Source organism: Pithys albifrons, chromosome 7, assembly GCF_047495875.1.
Source record: "Pithys albifrons albifrons isolate INPA30051 chromosome 7, PitAlb_v1, whole genome shotgun sequence".
NCBI lineage: Eukaryota > Metazoa > Chordata > Aves > Passeriformes > Thamnophilidae > Pithys > Pithys albifrons.
In genome coordinates, this window is record NC_092464.1 from 8,464,678 (window position 1) to 8,482,333 (window position 17,656).

Sequence of the window (17,656 nt, forward strand, 5' to 3'; positions counted from 1 at the left end):
TTTCCTCAGGCTTTTAGATCAATGTGATGAAAAGCACTGTATAAATATGTAGATAGTTAATATACAGTTCAGCATGAGATGTTCCTATTGTTGACACACAAAAGAAAACTAATAGGAGTTAAAATATTTTAAAGAAAAGTCTTATGCTGAAAAGTTAAAAAAATGTCCTTAATTAAACTGTGGCATTTTGTGAGTTGACCTTGGCTGGCTACCAGATGCCCACCAAGCTGCTCTATCATACCCCCTCCCCAATGGACCTGGGTGAGAACATACTCAAAAAGCTTGTGTGTGGAGATAAGGACAGGGAGATCACTCACCAGTTACCATCATGGGCAAAACAGACTCGGTTTGAGGAGGTTAATTAAGCAATTTGCCAGTTAGTTGTAACAGGTAGGCACAGGGAGAAATGAAACAAAAATGAACACACCATCCCTCCCCCAGTACTCTTCCCTTTTCTTAGACTGAATTTTCTTCCTCCTCCCCATGAGTGGCGCAGGAGGAAGGGAATGGCAGTACAGTCAGTTCATATCGCTTCCTCTCTGCTGCTCCTTTCTCCTCACACTCTTTCCCTGCTCCTGCATGAGGTCCTTCCCATGGCAGACAGTCATCCATGAACTTCTCCAATGTGGGTCCTTCTCATGAGCTGCAGTCATTTAGGAACAAGCTGCTCCAGCCTGGGTCCTCTGCGGAGTCACAACTCCTGCCAGCAAACCTGCTCCTGTGTGGGCTCCTCTCTCCATGAGTCCACAGCTCCTGCCAGGAGTCTGCTCCAGCACAGCCTCTCCAGAGGCTGCAACTTCCTTCAGTGGTCATCAACCTGCTGCAGCATGAGATCCTCCATGGGCTGCAGGTGGATATCTGCTCCCCCATGGATCTCCATGGACAGCAGAGGAATAGCCAGAACCACCACACCAGTCTCTGCGCTGGCACATGGAGCTCTCCCTACCCCTCCTTCCCCACTGACTGTGGTGTCTGCAGGACTGTTTTTGTCACATTGTCTCACTACTCTCTCATATAAGTAAACCCAAGATTTTTACCCTTTCATAAATGCATTGTCACAGAGTCACTACCAGTGTCCCTGATGGGCTCAGCTTTGACCAACAGCGAGTCTGTTGCTTTACACAGATTTTTTTTTTACAGATTCTGCAAAGTAAATGTAAGCATTTCTGAAGGATGCACAGAATTTTAAGATTGTTATGTTTTTTTTTTATTCTTCAGAATACACTCTCATGTAAACTGGTTCTCCAACAAAAGAGCAGAAAGAGAAAAAAATAAAGGTTTAACATTAAAAGCAGAAATCAATGAAGTACATTATGTTGGATGAGGAAAGACTAGCATGCAGATTTGTAGCTCTATTTCCCCACTCACTGTTTCTTCCATTTTGTGTCTGATCCTTTTAAGCCTCAAAGGAAGCTTGAACTGATTTTGAATTTAAAACAGTGTCTAGGCAGGACTTTGTGCCTATGTATATATGAAGGCCAGCTCTTGTTGGTCAAACTCTCCATGTTAAATGGCCAACCTCTCATGTTACCTATTGTCTCATAGATAAATCCTGTGGGCTCACCTTGCAGGGTGGAAAGCTGCCTTTTAATGTGTAGGAAACATTCGCACTTCTCAATGTTAATAATTTAAAGTAATAAGCATCTCGACATTAACTTTATGCTTGGAAATGCTAAATCTGAGTGATGCAGCTCATTCAGTTGACAAGTTATACATGTTAGAAATGGTGGGGTAAAGAGAACATAAACTTAGGCAGCCACCTTACAGTTGGAAAATAAATAGGAGCAGTAAAAATGCAGATTAGTGCACATGAATCTATTTTCCTTTGGTGTGTGAAGAAATAGGACTTTCACACACCTCTTTGGCTGGAAGGAAGATGGGTTGAACAACTGTAAAAGGAGATATAGTATTCACCTGCTCAAAATAATTGGTTACTGTGACTTTTGAAGTGGTCTTAAAAAGATTATTTTTATTGCATTCCTGAAGAGGTCCATGAATTATTCCATTTAAAGATAGCAGTATTTTAATTACTGCAGCATAATTACTTAATACCACTCTAGGTCAGTTAGGTAGAGAACTCTATTTTAGAAGCCCTTAAGCAGTTGCGAAAACATTTTAAACAAATCCTCCTTAAATCAATCAGTGTCATTAAGGCTTGTGCATGTTTGACGTGAATTAAGTTTAATTTGTTGTTAGTTCAAATATTTACCTTACTGTTAAATTTATCCTACTGGATACTCAATCTTTAACTTCTCTTCCCATCTCAGGCTTGTGGTCCAATCAGTCTAGTATTTTTTCTCCAATAGATGTGTCACACAAGGATGTCAAATGGTTTGAAGTAATCAGTTCTAACAGAAGCTACAAACAGACAGAAGTTTCTTCCCAGACCACAGGAATTAGTGGTGTGTTGATACCTGAGGCTAGAGGGGTTATATCCGAAAGTTTCAGGTGACATCCTGAGCCACATAAAGCCAACAGCAAAATCCCCATTGATTTTTATTACCCTGGGATTAAGTGAATGCATTTAAAACCTCCAAAACTTTATCTTAATCCCCTCAGATGTTCTAGTAATTTTTGTTAAGTGTTTAATCTTTTGAGCATCTGTTATAACATCCAGCAGGAAGAGAAGGAAGTTCTTGTCTTTTGTTAAATCCAGTGGCAAGGAGTTCCATGGGTTAGTTCTGATTTCATATAGCAAAAATATTCTAGATTTCTTAGGTTTTCCTTTTTTGAAAGGAGAGTTTTCCTTTTTAGTGTCCTGTCCAGTATCCTGTAGAACTTAAGTCTTTCTAGTTTATTCTATGAAGTTAATGGATGTTTCCGTTCTTACTTCTCTGGTCTTTATCTCCTGTACAGAGAAGCATAAAACTGAGCTTGACCCCGTCTGTCATCACTTTACATTTGACTAGAAATGCTATGTAAAGCGAGCATAAGAAAATGTAGAAATGGTGTCTGTACATATTTTTATTATTTTTCTTGACTGAAGTTTCTTACCCTCTAATTATCTGACAGGTTGGATCATTTGATAGAGAGCACTGCTTTGATGTCATAAAATCAAAACAGTAAAAAATACTATATAGGTATTTCATAATATCATCAAATATCTTACTAACCCAGAATATGAAGTAATCCAAAGACATTTCATTCTTGATGAATAACAGGAAGTTCAAAAGCTTTTTCTTAATTTATAAGATACATTACACAGAAATCTTCCTTGTGCTGCTTCAGTTATCTTTTATCTTGATTATGGTTGACGCTTTTAGGGTACAAGGCACTGTAGTTAGAAGGATAATTTTAAATTCTCTATGAGGTGCTGCAGTGTGGCTCTGAATTATATGGGAGACAGTCTGAAGTCAGAGTACTGTATTACTTTTCCATTGCAGCTACCAGATACCTCAAGCAGCCTGATTAGTGCAATGAAGCTTTGAAAGACAAAACAGTGAACATGGAAAATATTGCAATGCTTTACAAAGGGAAAGGCAGGAACAGGTTGTCAAATCACCTTCTTTATTTTCATGTAAACTCATATAAAATTTAATACAGTGCAAAATATTTCCAAAACCTTCTTTTGCTGGAAGAATCTGGGCAAGGCAAGGGTTTATATCACTTGAATAACTCCACATGATTGTGTGCCTATCACAGAAGAGCTCCCACCCAAGCACCCCACACACATTTAGCACTCAGACACGGAGACTTGAATTTATTTGGGTCAAAAGCATGTTATTCTGCTTAGTCCTCTTGATTGTTATTTATATTTCATCTTCAGCAACCCTTCTATATGGAGACTAGCTAACACATAAAATTTTTTACTTGGAATCTCTTACCAGGCTCCTCTGTTTACTAAAATTCAAGGGGAATGTAGTATCATTCACAAAGGGGGGTTTTTTAACTTTTACTTTTTTTTTTTACTTTTTTTTACTTTCGACACCTATGAATTGAGTGAAGCTCCTCTTAAGTTTAAAAGGAAGAAGAGCAAGCTACAGTTTTAGTCATAATTCTTACCCTTAGCCAAACTCACTTTAACTGCTGCCAAAATTAAATTAGGATCTATACTTTCTTCTGGAATCTTTCCAGCTCATCTTTAGGTGTAACATATACTGTAATAGGATGTGAAACAGAAGCTGAAAGCAAATATTTTTCCCAATTTTGTCTTTTCATGACACAAGAAATTGCATTCTAATATCATGGAAAAGATGCATAACATTTATTCCGATATCTTCAAGTGTATAAAAACTGACCTATAAATGTCTCCTAAATTATAATAACAGTTCATCTTTCATGGTATCTTTCTGATACCCTGTTCAGTACATCTTTGCAGTCTGAATACAGTTTCAAAATATTTCAAAGACAGGAATGGGCAGCAGAATGAAGCCCCCAAAATCCAAGCGGAATGGTTGAGGACCTGCCATACCCCTTAGACACACACAGGTCCACAGGGAGCCACCCAAGGGTACTGAGGGAGCCAGGAGAAGTGCTCACTGAGACACTTTCCATAATTTACCAGAAGTCATGGCTAACTGGGGAGGTCCAAATTGACAGGAGGTCAGCAAATGTGGTGCCCATCTATAAGAAGAGATGACTGTATGAGGTTCAACAAGGTCAAGTGTCAAGTCCTCTACGTGGGTCACAACAACGCCCTACAGTTTGGGGCAAGAGTGGCTGGAAAGCTGTCCAGTGGGAAAGAGACCGAAGGGTGCTGGTCAACATTGGCTGAACATGAGCCAGCATGTGCCCAGGTGGAAATGCAGGCTGATGGCATCCTGGCCTGTGTCAGAAATAGTGTGGCCAGCAGGACCAGGAAAATGATTGCCCCCCTGCACTCACCACAAGTGAGGCCACACCTCAAATCCTGTGTCCCGTTCTGGGCCCCTCAGTACGAGAAAGACATTCAGGTGCTGGAGTGTGTCCAGAGAAGGGCAATGGAGCTGGCGAAGGGTCTAGAGCTCAAATCGTATGAGGAACAGCTGAGGGAGCTGGGATTGTTTCCCCTGGAGAAAAGGAAGCTGAAGAGAAACCTTTCTTCAACTACCTGAAAGGAGGTGGTAGCCAGGTGGCAATCGGTCTCCCAAGGAAGAAGTGAAAAGTCAAGGGGACATGGCCTCAAGTTGTGCCAGGGAGGTTTATATTGTATATTAGGATCAATTCCTTCACCGAAGTGGTTGTCAAGCATTGGACCAAGCCACTTGTGGCAGTGGTGAAGTCACCATCCCTGGAGGTATTTGAAGGATGTGTAGATGCAGCACTGAGGGACATGGTTTAGTGGTGGACTTGGCAGTGCTGGGTTAACAGTTGGACTCGATGATCGTAGAATTGCAGAATCATGGAATGGTTGGCATTGGAAGGGACCTGAAAGATCTTAAGAGTCTTTTCCAACTTCAATGATTCTGTGATTCTATGATTCTATTTAGAGTAGGATGCAGTTCACTTTGGAGTGAGGGGACAGGAACTGTGTCATCGATGACAGCGAAACACAGAACAAAGCATTTAACCACATTATAAAGACTCATGCCATGGAACAATAGTTTTATTAATGACTGGCTAAAATCTTGCTCAACAGAGACCGTGATTCACAGGAGTATTCTCACAGCAGTAGATCCAACCTCTCAAAAAATTGGCTTTAAAAAAAAATAGGCAGCTTACTAGGGAGTCTTATGTTATTTTGTTTTCCTAACAGTCTTGAACTGAAATTTTTAAGATTGATAAGAATTTTATATTTTTCAATTCTTCTCCAAGATATATTTATTTTCCCTCAGGCAGCGTCAGTTCTCTGAGAAGGTGTTTGTAGAGGCAGGCAGAGTTACCTGATGGCCATCCTTGGTGTGAGCCTGCCCTTGGCTTCCCGAGGAGCTGTGAAATGCCATAACATTTTGATAATGTAATCTTTCAGCAACCTGAATCCACTAGACTCTTGCAACAGGAGTGGGGAGGTTTCCAAAGATGGACTGGAGGTTATAGGCAGCTGCATTCATGCTGGCAGGGAGGTGAGACCCCGTGGCCTTTGTCCCATCCATCCTGGCTCCTGGAGGAAGATGGCCTGGGGACTGGGGAGGTCTAGCACACCCCTTTGTGTCCTTGGAGCATGAGCTCCTGCTCCCCAGCTGAAACACCAACCTTTTATGCTTGGTTGGCCAACGTGGTACAGTCACATAGACGGTACTTATTCAATAGCAAATGTCTCATTGAATCTGCATTAATAAATAGATTCAGATTTATTTAAAAGATTGACAACTGTATTTTAAGGAAGCAGGAGTAGCTGGAAACAAGTAAGAAGCCATTTTCAGTAGCCAATTCAGTCCCCACGTAGCATCAACATCAGTTCTGCAAAGTGCTGCTGTATCCTGGACCACTTTTTCAACATCCTGAGCAACGGCATTCATCTCACGCCTTCTAACTGCACTGTTCAATTTCTGAAATAAAGACAGGAGTGAGAAAATAAAACTTGTATCAAAGCACTAAGGCTTCAATTTGTTGAAAATTAGCTGATGGCATTGGAAGCAAGCTGTGGAAATCCTTTTTGGACAAAAGATGCTATAAAAATGTGATATGTTATTTTGTACTGCCAATTATTGTAAAAGGAAAATGCAACATTTTATAATGGAGCCACTGCTTAATGCTGTTCTCTTTTTCTTTTTTCCCTTCAAATCAGATATTTATCTTTGAGAATAACATCTATTACTGTGCTCATGTGGGGAAACAAGCCATCCGAGTGGTCTCCACAGGAAAGGAAGGTGTTATTTTCAATGGGCTCAGCGACTGGCTGTACGAAGGTAGGACATGACATTTAGGGCAGCAGTTAGTTATGAGCTTAAGTTACACTCTAGATTTACAGAACTGTCTGGAATTAGACATCCAGCATTGCATTTCTGGGGGTTGGTGGACCAGAGAGCTTAAAATCTGCTATTCTAACACTTGCCTGATGTGCTGGACTGAAAATAATGTGAAATGATGTAAGAATTCTGTTTTCAGGCTGTTTTCTTTCCCTTAGTCCAAAGGTAATAAATCACTGAGTTTTAATGAACAGAACTGCTTCATTATTTAATGGCACCTGCAATCACTCATAGATGTGCCAGTTTTCAAGTCACAAAAAAGGACAGAAATGGAGAGGGAAAGAGGTTGTATTGTAAGGGAAGAAGCAAGAAAACAATTTTACTTGATTAGCTGTTTTCCACAGCACTAGGTGGGCCCTGGAAGCTGCTCAGATCTTGCTACTTTAAAAAGTTCTAAAATCAGACAGGTTCTTGCAGTAATTGGCTTCTTTCCCTTGAAAATGAGCCTAATGGGCTAGAGGGTCATCTCTGGAGCACTGCTTTACTTTGATCCTTTCAACTGGAGAATGGCCATTTAGATGTCTGTGAGCTTGTGAAGTGATCTTACCTGCTCCATAGCTTAGGAAAGGATTCCTGCTATCCCCAGTTCTTTTGGGCTTTTAAACTAATACTGTATCAGAATTAAAATTTTAATATATGCATATGTATAACAGGCACACCCTAACCCCAATGGCATCCCTCTCTGTTGCTGATTGCTGCTGAGGGCAGTTCCTTCTCATAAGGATCATGGGTTTTGGACCTGGCAGTGTCTCTTTTCTGTGACAGAGTTTCCCTTTAAAGTCACACTTTTTTCTATGGTTCCCATCATAGTCCCAAGTATTTCTTACCTCTGTGGAGAGAAAGTTTCCGGATACATCTCTTAACTGTGTTCTGTTGGCTGCTCCCAGTTTTCTTGAGGCATAACAGAACAGAATAGGTTGCATTAATTGATGTAAAATTATGAATTGCTCTTTAAATTCCTCTGTATCACAGCTAAACTGGGACAGTTTAACCCAAAAATGAGGGAATTAAAATTTATTTGCCACTCCCTTAGAAGCTGATTCCATAAATCAGTGTACAAATTCGTCAAACACATCCATGGAAAAATCTGATAGCAGTTCATTACTTTTTATATTTAAATATCTGTTTAGAGTGTACCATAGAATATTTACAAGTAAATGTCCTCCTTGTGAAGGACACAAGAAGAGTGGCTAATAAGCTACAAAATGCAAATTTTCTTTTGCTTTTCTTTATGTATTAATTAGCTACTGAAGTTGTGGGCAAGCCTGTTTGACTCTGTAGGTCAAATGTAGCTACTACTACCCGTATTTTGCTGATAAACATCATTTAGTACATAAGGTCTTCTCGTAGAGTCTCACACATAGCCCCACGCTGAGAGGAGATTGTCAAGCCTGTGAACTGCAAGCACACCAGCAAGCCCATGATGACACTTGTTTTGCTGACACACATTTTCATTCAATTATGGGATTGCTCAGGCTATTTCTTGGCTGACATTGACTTTCCAGTTTGTCCTTTATAATGAATTTGCTTGTTAACTTTATGTTAATGTACCAAGAAATGAATTTATGATCAAATACAATCTGATTATTCCAAGCCAGGTTCTGTAACCTCTCTGTGAGGCACAAGCAGATTAGGATGACTGAATCTGCTATTCATTGGGAGTATGTTTTAAAGAAACTAGGATCTAGCACTCCTTTGGAAATGTCAGTTTGTGTCCAAACACAGTTTATATTGAACTAAATAATTTCCTTACTTCACAAGCAATGTGTAGAAGGTCCTACTCCTGGAAAACTTTACATGTAAAAGTTCCCAAGTAATGAAGTGAAGAATCCAATATGAAATGCAGAGCTGAACTGTGTGAGATGAACTCCTTCTTTTGCACTACATCACTTGTGCAATCCTCATGGAGGTAAGCCTGAGAGTGGCATCAGGACTGAGGACTTACGGCAGCATTGTCAAATGGATCTACTGTGTTCAGATGCCAGCTGTCTACATGCATGGAAGGATGGAGCAGGATCCCAGAAGAAGTTGGATATTGCATAGTGGTAAATGGATAAAGACCCTTGAGAGATGAGTGACAGTTCCCCATTGGAGTCCATGGGAATTCAGGCATTGTTGTCAATGGGGCTGAAGCCTTACCCTGGCAGCAGCTGGGATGCTCTGCCAACACACTATTTACCATTACCTTTGTTATTCCAAATTCTCTCCTTTTCTTGGGTGCCACCTCTTCAGAGGGATAAACTGGAACAACATTTTAAATCCATACCTACCAGACTTGAAATGCTTGAAAACTGGGCAAAGACTGAAATTTACCTCCTCAGGACTATTTTTCCTCTTCTCACACTGTCGTTTGTAGATGTGCCTTCCCCACCTCCCTAACGGAGCTGGGTGGGATGCTCAGGCCCATGTTTGTTTCCACTTCTGTCGTCTCAGTGAGCCACCGGCATGGATGCTGAGCATATGTAGAAGTCTGATTCCATCTGTGCAGCCATCTCCAGCAGATAGTCTACAAAGGAGCTGCGAGAAATGGGATCACAGAGAGTTCAGCACACTCCTCTTCCTCACATGCTCTTTTTGTTGCTGAAGTTCGTGACCGCTGGCAACGACAGATGAGCCTCCCCCTCTGGGTTACTGTGACAGCTCACAACCTGCCTCTCACTTTCCCTAAACCCAGCACAGAAATAACAAAACTTGGTGTTTTTTACTTGCAGAAGCTGATTTTTAATGTCTTTTATTGTATATAGCAGGAGCACATCAACAAAAACACACACACACACACACACACCCCTTCTGAAAGCTTTTTTCACACCACACTGTGCAAATGGCAATCTCAGCAGTGCCACCCTTTGGGGTAACTCCTGACACTTCATATGAATCGTAGATCCAGAGGGAACACTTTTCCTTCTATGTCATTGCTTTTGCCACGACAGAATAGATGCACTGTACTATAAATCACAGGTTTTTACTAAGTCCAGAAGCAAAGCACATCTAGAGTAGATTTGACAGGCTTTTTGCCCTGGAAAAATGCAGAAGTTCATTTCAATTCAAGTTAAGCTCTGCTTTTGTAAATCTGCCAAAGGGGAAAAAATTTCTTCGAGGTATTTATGCTGATCTGTAGACTTTTGATAATGTAGTGAAAAACATTTCAAATCAATCAGAGCTTAATCTACTTAGTGCATTTAGCTGGAAGGTTATAGATTGATACATAGATTACTGTAACATGAAAGCATAGATTAAACATGAGTTTTATTACTAAAATAAGCATTGACAATGTTTTCATAGTCTGACTTAACATTTTCAGAGGTGTGCCTGATAGATGCTTACACTAAAATGGAGTAATATCCTATAAAAGAGAGTTTAAAGTTCTGCAGCTGAAATCAGCTACACATTTAAATGCATAGCAGCAGCAAAGAGTGGTTTTTATTTCAGTTTGCTGTATGATCGTTGTTGGTTTCAGAATAAGTTTTAGCAGCAACGAGTCTTAAAGATAATTTTAAAACAAGTGCTGATGTAGAACAAAGTACTTCCAAAGCAATATGGTAAGAGTATTTACATATTCTTTACATAAATAGTAATTTTTTAAGTAATGTACATTTAAAAAGTGAAGTGCAGGTAAAATTCATTTCATTGAAACACTTCATTTAGGGCACTCTTTCACAGAAATTAATTCTCTCATAGTGTAATTAAAGTATCTTCACTTGCCACCAAGCACTTGGAGAAGCTGTTCAGATGTTGTGAGGAAGGGTGGCAGCAAGGTGGTCTGATGGAGGTCACTTCTGTGATCCTGTTAAGTGAAAAAGAGAAGACTGAGGTGTGCCTGGGTTGCACTTTGGAAGTTCACTGAGTTCAAAATTGTGTGATGCTGAATCCTGGAGAATAGGGCAGGAGGACTTCTCTCCATACTGGCACATTGCTGCCGGACCAGGAACACCCCAGAGGGTAATTCAGGGTCCTTTTATCAACACAGGGATCTTCTCTGCAATAGCACTGCTATGAAGTCCTGGTGTGATCTTCTCTGAGCAAGTCTGTGTTCATAGATATAGGTAGATAACTTCTGGAGCCATGCTCTACTGCTAAGTCTGTGCTTGTGTGCTTGGAAATCATGGGGAAGCAGCATGTGGCACAGTGGTGTGTGCTGCTGTCACTGGTGGGAGGGCAAGGAAGGATTTTCACCTATAGATGGTTCTGTTACATCCATAAAATGTGAAACCGAGGGGTTTCCTTTGTGTTTTGTTGCATGTGACCTTAGTTGCAGGAGTAGAAACAAAAAAAAAAAAACTTCAAAAGTATTTTGCAGCATGGTCTGTGGGTCATATTTTTGAGTTTTAAGGATTTTGGTTGCAAAAGTAATAATTGCATATGAGTTACTCCCTCATCTCGTGACACTGCTGGAGGATCAGAAGGGTTTGCCCCTGGAAGTCTCTAAATCTAAAGATTATTCAAAGAGACCATCCCCGTTCCAGACTTAGTCCCAACACCACGGCTGTGGCACTGCAGCTGGACATCTCCCCACCTTCATGTCACAGGAATCACATCTGGCAGTGAAGCCCCAGCCTCAGCTCCCATAACACACGTTTAAAACCCTTACACAATATGAGCTATACATGGCCATCATTTAAAACTGATACTCTGCTTTGTTGAGCTTAATGCAAAGTGTCATTGTTGTGCTTTATTTTTGGCCAGGAGCCAAGAGGAGGGTGGAAAAAAGACTCTTTTTCAGAGATGTTTCCTATGCCTTATTAATCTTCATTTTGTCTGAATCTTGTGTGATCGCCAACAGATCCTCTTATGTGACTTTGCAGTGACACCTGGTGGGAGAGGCCAGGATGTCATCACTAAGACAATGAAACTGCAGAATTTTTTGCTGCAAGATCTAGTAAAAGGTCCCAATTTCCCCTCGCATACATTTCCCCGAAACTCTCTCTGAGCTTGTGGGAACTACAAATCCAAAGCTGCTGGCTGATTCATGCTAATAGTGCTTCTGTTCCCTTCATGGACTTTATAAAGAGAGGAAAGAGAACACAGTAATAAAGAAAAATCTTCTCCATAATCTAATCAGCATCTCACAAAAAATATCAGAGGGTATATTTAGAACATATATGACCGTTCTCAGAAGAGCAGCACCTGGTAGGAGCTGCCAAATCAAATATCAGTTGTTTTGAACAGTGCCTTTTATGCTTATAGTATTTCAAGCAAGTTAAGTAGACATATTGCTTAAGTTTAGAAGTATTAATTCTGGGACTATAGAAGTGGTCTCAGTACTGGGAAAATGCTCAGTAAGTCTGCTGAAGCAGTGTCTTAGCTAATTTCGTGGTGTGCTCCATTTTTCATTGTGTGATAAGAGAATGCTGAACTTCTGCTTGGGAACAGGAACTTTGATGATCAAATTACACCTGAATTTGAAAAGGGACATTCATAACTAGGCTGAAAGCAAGTATCTCCTGAAGTTCCTGTTCAGTGCCACCAGAGAGGGTGATGACATATCCTAATATTTCAGTGTCAGGGGTAACCTTTCCAGTAATTAGTAGCTCCAAGACCTGGTGGGGGAGGATGACATGAAGAATTGGACTGAGTCATCACTGTATTTCTTAAGATACTCTGGATAAATAAATCTCTTTCCATGCAAAAGCCAGTGCTCCAGACTGTTAAAAGCTCTAATGGGACTATGAATGATTCCTTTTTGACAAGGTAGGTGCAGAATCATTGGGACAGAAAATACAGATTTTAATTTGTTTTTAATAACTTTCATATTTTCAGTCACAAAGAAATTATTGCATTGACATGAATAATTTTGCAATTCTACATAGCTGCTATGGGGTAAAGGGAATTTGGGAAACACTTTGAACTGGGAAATGGCATCAGATAGGGCCACAAATGCACTTCAAATCTAAAACCCGTTAGTTTGCCCTCAAGTACTTGCTGATGTTTTTCAGGATTTTTGAGGAAGCTGCATGAAACCTTTTCCCTTATCTATGTGCTTGTTCAGGAAAAGGAGCAAAAACAGTGTGGTGCTCCAGCAACATTTTCTCCATACTAAAATAACTATTTTTCTCTGTTTTGCGTATTGGATGCCATTCAATGTTGCTCATTCCATACATGAAGCTTCTGTGTAGCACTTGGGGCTGTACAAGTCCCAGTTAGCCATTATTTAGCTGCCTATTGAAGGTGACTGCATTTTTGTGCACCTTTGTTTGCATGCCCATTTACACCAAGTGGGCATAAAATCTGCTCAGTTTGTTTGCAGTTAAAGTAAGAAGGAAGAGCAGCTTTTGACCTCAGCCATGTGTTTGAAGTGGGTATTTCCACCGTACATAATTCTGTTGCAAGGAAGCTTAAATAGATGCAACATTATTTTGTCTTATTCATGTTAAAGCAGAGCAAAAGAGTCTTAAATTTCAATAGATAATATCATGAAAAGTTTGGTAGAAGTTCTCTCACCTTCTTGCATTGCTGGGGGTTCCCCTGTCCCAGGCAAGATCACATTACAGATTTCATCACCAGAACAGGCTTCTGGCCCTTCTCAGTTGGCAATGGTCAGGGAAAAATCGAACCAGTTGCAATGCACATTGTGAATGCCTGCCTAGAAATCAGCAAGCTCCTGAAAACTTAAAATGTGCTGCTACCTGGACTGGCTTCAAAGTCGAGCACTGCACCACAAGAAACCTTGCCAGCTCTAGCCCAGTCTTTAACCTTCCCCTACTGCAGAAGGTTGTCTGGAGGGAGGCTGCTGGCCAAAACCAACACCTGTCATCTTCTAATTTTTGGATCACCATCATTCAGGCTTCAGGATGGCTTTTGGAAGGAAAACAGAATGTTGTTTACTGTGGTCAGTGATCTCCTTGGGGCAGTGGAAGGAAGCCAGTTGTCAATCTGATGTCACTGGCCAGGCAGTAGCTGCCAGTACCTTAAGAGGTGTTCAGTGAGTGAAGTTGATTTTGTTTGCCCTGAAGCTCTAGTAGGTATCACAAAAGAAGTATTCTTTCCCTTGAGTCAAGTATTTCCAAAAAATGATGTATTATAAGGCATATAACAGAGCTGTTATGGTTTTCTCTGCACCAATTTCATTACAGAGGCCTTGGATTAAATTGTCTATTGGAGATCTGTGTCCTCAATTTCTGATTATGCTGGTATTTTAAATAACTAATTAGTATAGTAGCACTTTAAATATTGCAGAACATATTTTGACCTATGCCATGCTAAGTTAAAGTCTGAAATTACTCCATGAAAGCTAATAGTGGTGCTCTGAATCTGCACCAGGATGCTGAATGCTGTAATATCCATGCTTTATATCCACTATCAGGGTTTCAAATGAAATATCTTTAACTTATATTATTCCCAAAAAAACAAAGAGGGGAATGTTAGAGAGTATTTTCAAATTCAGTTAAATTTGAGAGCTATGCTTTTCCTCCAGAGAATCATATCTGTGATTTAACAGGATAAAACACAAAGAATGTATTTAGGTGATCAGGTTCACTGAGGGTAAAACAGAAATGCATCATTTCCATGCTGGTAGAATTGAGCTCAGGGCCTGTGACACATGTAAGAGTCTTCCAGGCTGTAGAATGTTGTAAGAGATTAAAAGAATTAATTTGTACAAATCTATGTACAGTATTACTGGGGGGAAATATGGCCTTTAGGGCATGTTGCCCAGGGATACTGCTGGGACCTCTGTCCAGGGGGATTTTTAAGAGTGAATTAGATTTTTGTCATAGTTTGTTGAGATAAACATCAATCCTATTTCAGTGCACTGGGAGGATTAGGTGATTTCTTTGGTCTTCTTTTGGATCTAAAATATTATGATTTTATATCTAGTTTTGATGGGTTTTTCTGATATCTTTGCACTTTGACATCTTGGCTCTACAATTACAAGTCACTGTAAGAGTTCTTGAAATATCCCTTCAGAGTTTATAGAATACCTGTTTTTATATATAACAGGGTAAATACACATGAACTGTTTGTACAAGATGGGTGTAAGGAATGGAACTCTCTATTATGATACATATATATGTGCATTATTATTCCCCTGAGGAAAACTGGCTGTTAACTTCTTCTGAGAGTGTCCAAGTACTTTTATTTGAAACACATATTTTAAAGAAAGTAAGCAGGCTTCATGTTTTAAAACTGCTTCAATCAAGAAGTGATTAAAAGGACAGAAAGAACAATGAAATTGAAAGATAGCCATAGAAATTTTAAGTTAGTGTATAATTCTATCAATTTTACCTGAAAAGAAATCTTCTGTAGTTTTTTTTCTTGATGCACAGGTTCTTCCTTGATACAGCCTTGCTTATGGAAATTCAGAGACCAGTGGAAAAGCTACAGGCTGCTGAAATAGCTGTCCCTTTTGTCTCACTGCTTCCTGGCCTGAATAAAGAGTAAGAAATAAAAAAAAATAAAAAAAGCAAAAGTGAATGTGCTCTGTCGAAATTAGAATGAGTGGAAGCTACATGAAAGGGATGAAAATTCTGCTGACATACGTAATTATCACTCAGAGTTGGCCTGTCTGTTGTTGTATAATAGCAGGGAAATCAAAAGGATATCCAAAATGATGACACAAGTCAGCTTATAATTTGTGTACGTCAGCTCCTGTATTAAAAAAAAAAAACCAAACAACCTCCCCCCCAAAAGAAAAAACAAAACGAAAAAAAACCACCAAAAACCCTCCAAAGAACCAAGCTGAAAAGAAAAAAAAAAAAAAAGAACCAGGTTGAAGAGGAGTTAAAATACTACGAGCCCAAATCCTGATGCCAGCTGTAAGCAGTCAGAGGTCATAGTGAGCCAGTGATTAAGAGGACAGAGCAGTAAAGCCATGTGAAATACAATGGGTGAATCACTGCCAAAGGCTGACTGGGGACCAGGGATGTCCCCCCAGAGCTCAAGTTTGCTGTTTCAACAGAACAGGCAAGAGGTTAAATCTTTATATGTGAAAAACGACCTTCAGTATAACTGTCTGTGCTGCATGTGCTTGCCATTGCATGAGGCATGACAACCAACATGCTCAGACCCTGAAAGACTGTTTTTTCCGCCTGTGTTTCGAGCTACCAGCTCTCCTCTGGACCTCAGATCTTTAGTACATGAGGGATGTGAGTGTTACAGTACAAGGTATTTTTCAGATGAGGCAAAGAAGCCCAATAATGACTGCAATGGTGATACCAACTAGGACATGGAGGCGATTCTACCTGGATTTTACTCTGGATCCAGAAAACTGGAAAACTAGAGAAGATCATTAAAGTGATCAGATTGATATACCAGCAGTTTCTAAAAGATAAAGCATCCAGGGATTATATCACCCTCAACACTCAATTAGTTTATGTTGCTATAAGTAACTACCATATGGTGTAGCTTCTGCACCAGCTGCTTTCCAGTCTTCAGTGGGTACGGGTCTAAGAGGAAACTATGCCATGGAGTTAATGGTAATTAGAAAAGTGGGGGAAACAGCATATTTTAAAGATGATATTAAAACTTTTGGATGGTTAAGCAGTAAAATATGTGTGGCAGGCTGGGGTTGCCAGGTGCCTGCAAACACCACATATGTGTGCACAGCAGCCAGCGTGACACAGCAGGGACTGAATCCAGGAGGGCAGGAACCTTCAGTCCCATCCTGGGATGAGGACTGCAGGGAACAAGCAACACTGTAACATGTAGGAGAGGTTCTTCTTCAAATCCATGGCAAACAAAAGCAGGTGCTGCTCTGACCTTCACCCTGCTCTGCCTCCCTGCAGTCCTTACCCATATCCACTGGGATTTGTGAGGGTCTGGAGATGAGGTGATAGGTATCATGCCAGGTTTCATTACCCACCAAAGCAGAGCCAGATACAGCATCAGACATAAGACTGAGAAATTAACCCATGTTGTGACATCTGCTCAGATCTGCAGCCTCCAACAAGAACAGTGCTGATCAGTTACGGGTTGCCCGTCCTCTTTGCCTACTTTCCACTCCATCCATTTCAAGATGAGTTTCCTACTCTGCAAATTATTTCTACAGCACGGCTGTGTCATGTAGAGCAGGATTTGCTGCCATTCTTCCCAGTTATTTTCTTCTAAAGGGATCACAGTGATTTCTATGTTCGCCTGTGTCATCTTGTCATCCTGGTGCTGAATGATCACACTTTCAGCCAGTTTGTGCTCCTGGCTTGACAAGCTGCTGTTTGTGTACCAGAAAACTATGACTAGAATAGCTTTTTTCTTTCTTTTTTTTTTTTTTTTATTTTTTAGTGACTGACAGGTTGCTGTGACCTGTTCTCCAACCGTAAGAAGTTTTAAGACCATGAAAATTCTCACATGTTGCTCTGCACTGGGAAAAGATATTATATTGTTTTGAGTCACATTAAACAGCACAGGAACACAAAATGCTGCTAAGAACTAAATATTGTAATTTATTTATATGTATTTTGAATACTTCTTAGCAAATTCCTTAATTGTAGATTTAGAAGGAATGTCTTTTCACTTTTAAAGTTTTTTTCATATTTTAATAAGAGTGGAAGGATCACATAGTACTAAAGCAAACTACCAAGTGCTCTGTTCTTATCCATAAAATTTCCTGTGATGTAGCCAGGTCCTTGAGATGGCCTTGCAATTGTACTGATTATGTGGATGTAAGCTACACCAAGAAAAAATTTACTCTTCATCTCACCTGGTACTGATTATACAGGGAGGGGTGACCACTGCAGTCTGTAGGGCAGAGTATTTCAATTCCAAACTACTAGCTGAAAAATGTTTCCTGTAATTCATACAAATGTGCCAGAAACATAAATGTAAAATTCGCAATTACAATCTCATTTAGTATGTACAATACCCTGATTTACATATTAAATTCATATCAAAATTATACA

General features: G+C 40.1%; 1 protein-coding gene across 4 annotated transcripts in view; it reads left to right on the plus strand.

The window, feature by feature from the left end:
• DPP6 (dipeptidyl peptidase like 6) overlaps window positions 1-17,656 on the plus strand; it is a 547,763-nt gene that overhangs the window by 456,572 nt on the left and 73,535 nt on the right. For all 4 annotated transcript variants that reach the window (XM_071559976.1, XM_071559978.1, XM_071559975.1 and 1 more), the window contains one exon: window positions 6,647-6,767. In XM_071559976.1, the coding sequence (XP_071416077.1) occupies window positions 6,647-6,767 (121 nt within the window). The remainder of the gene's footprint in view (window positions 1-6,646; window positions 6,768-17,656) is intronic.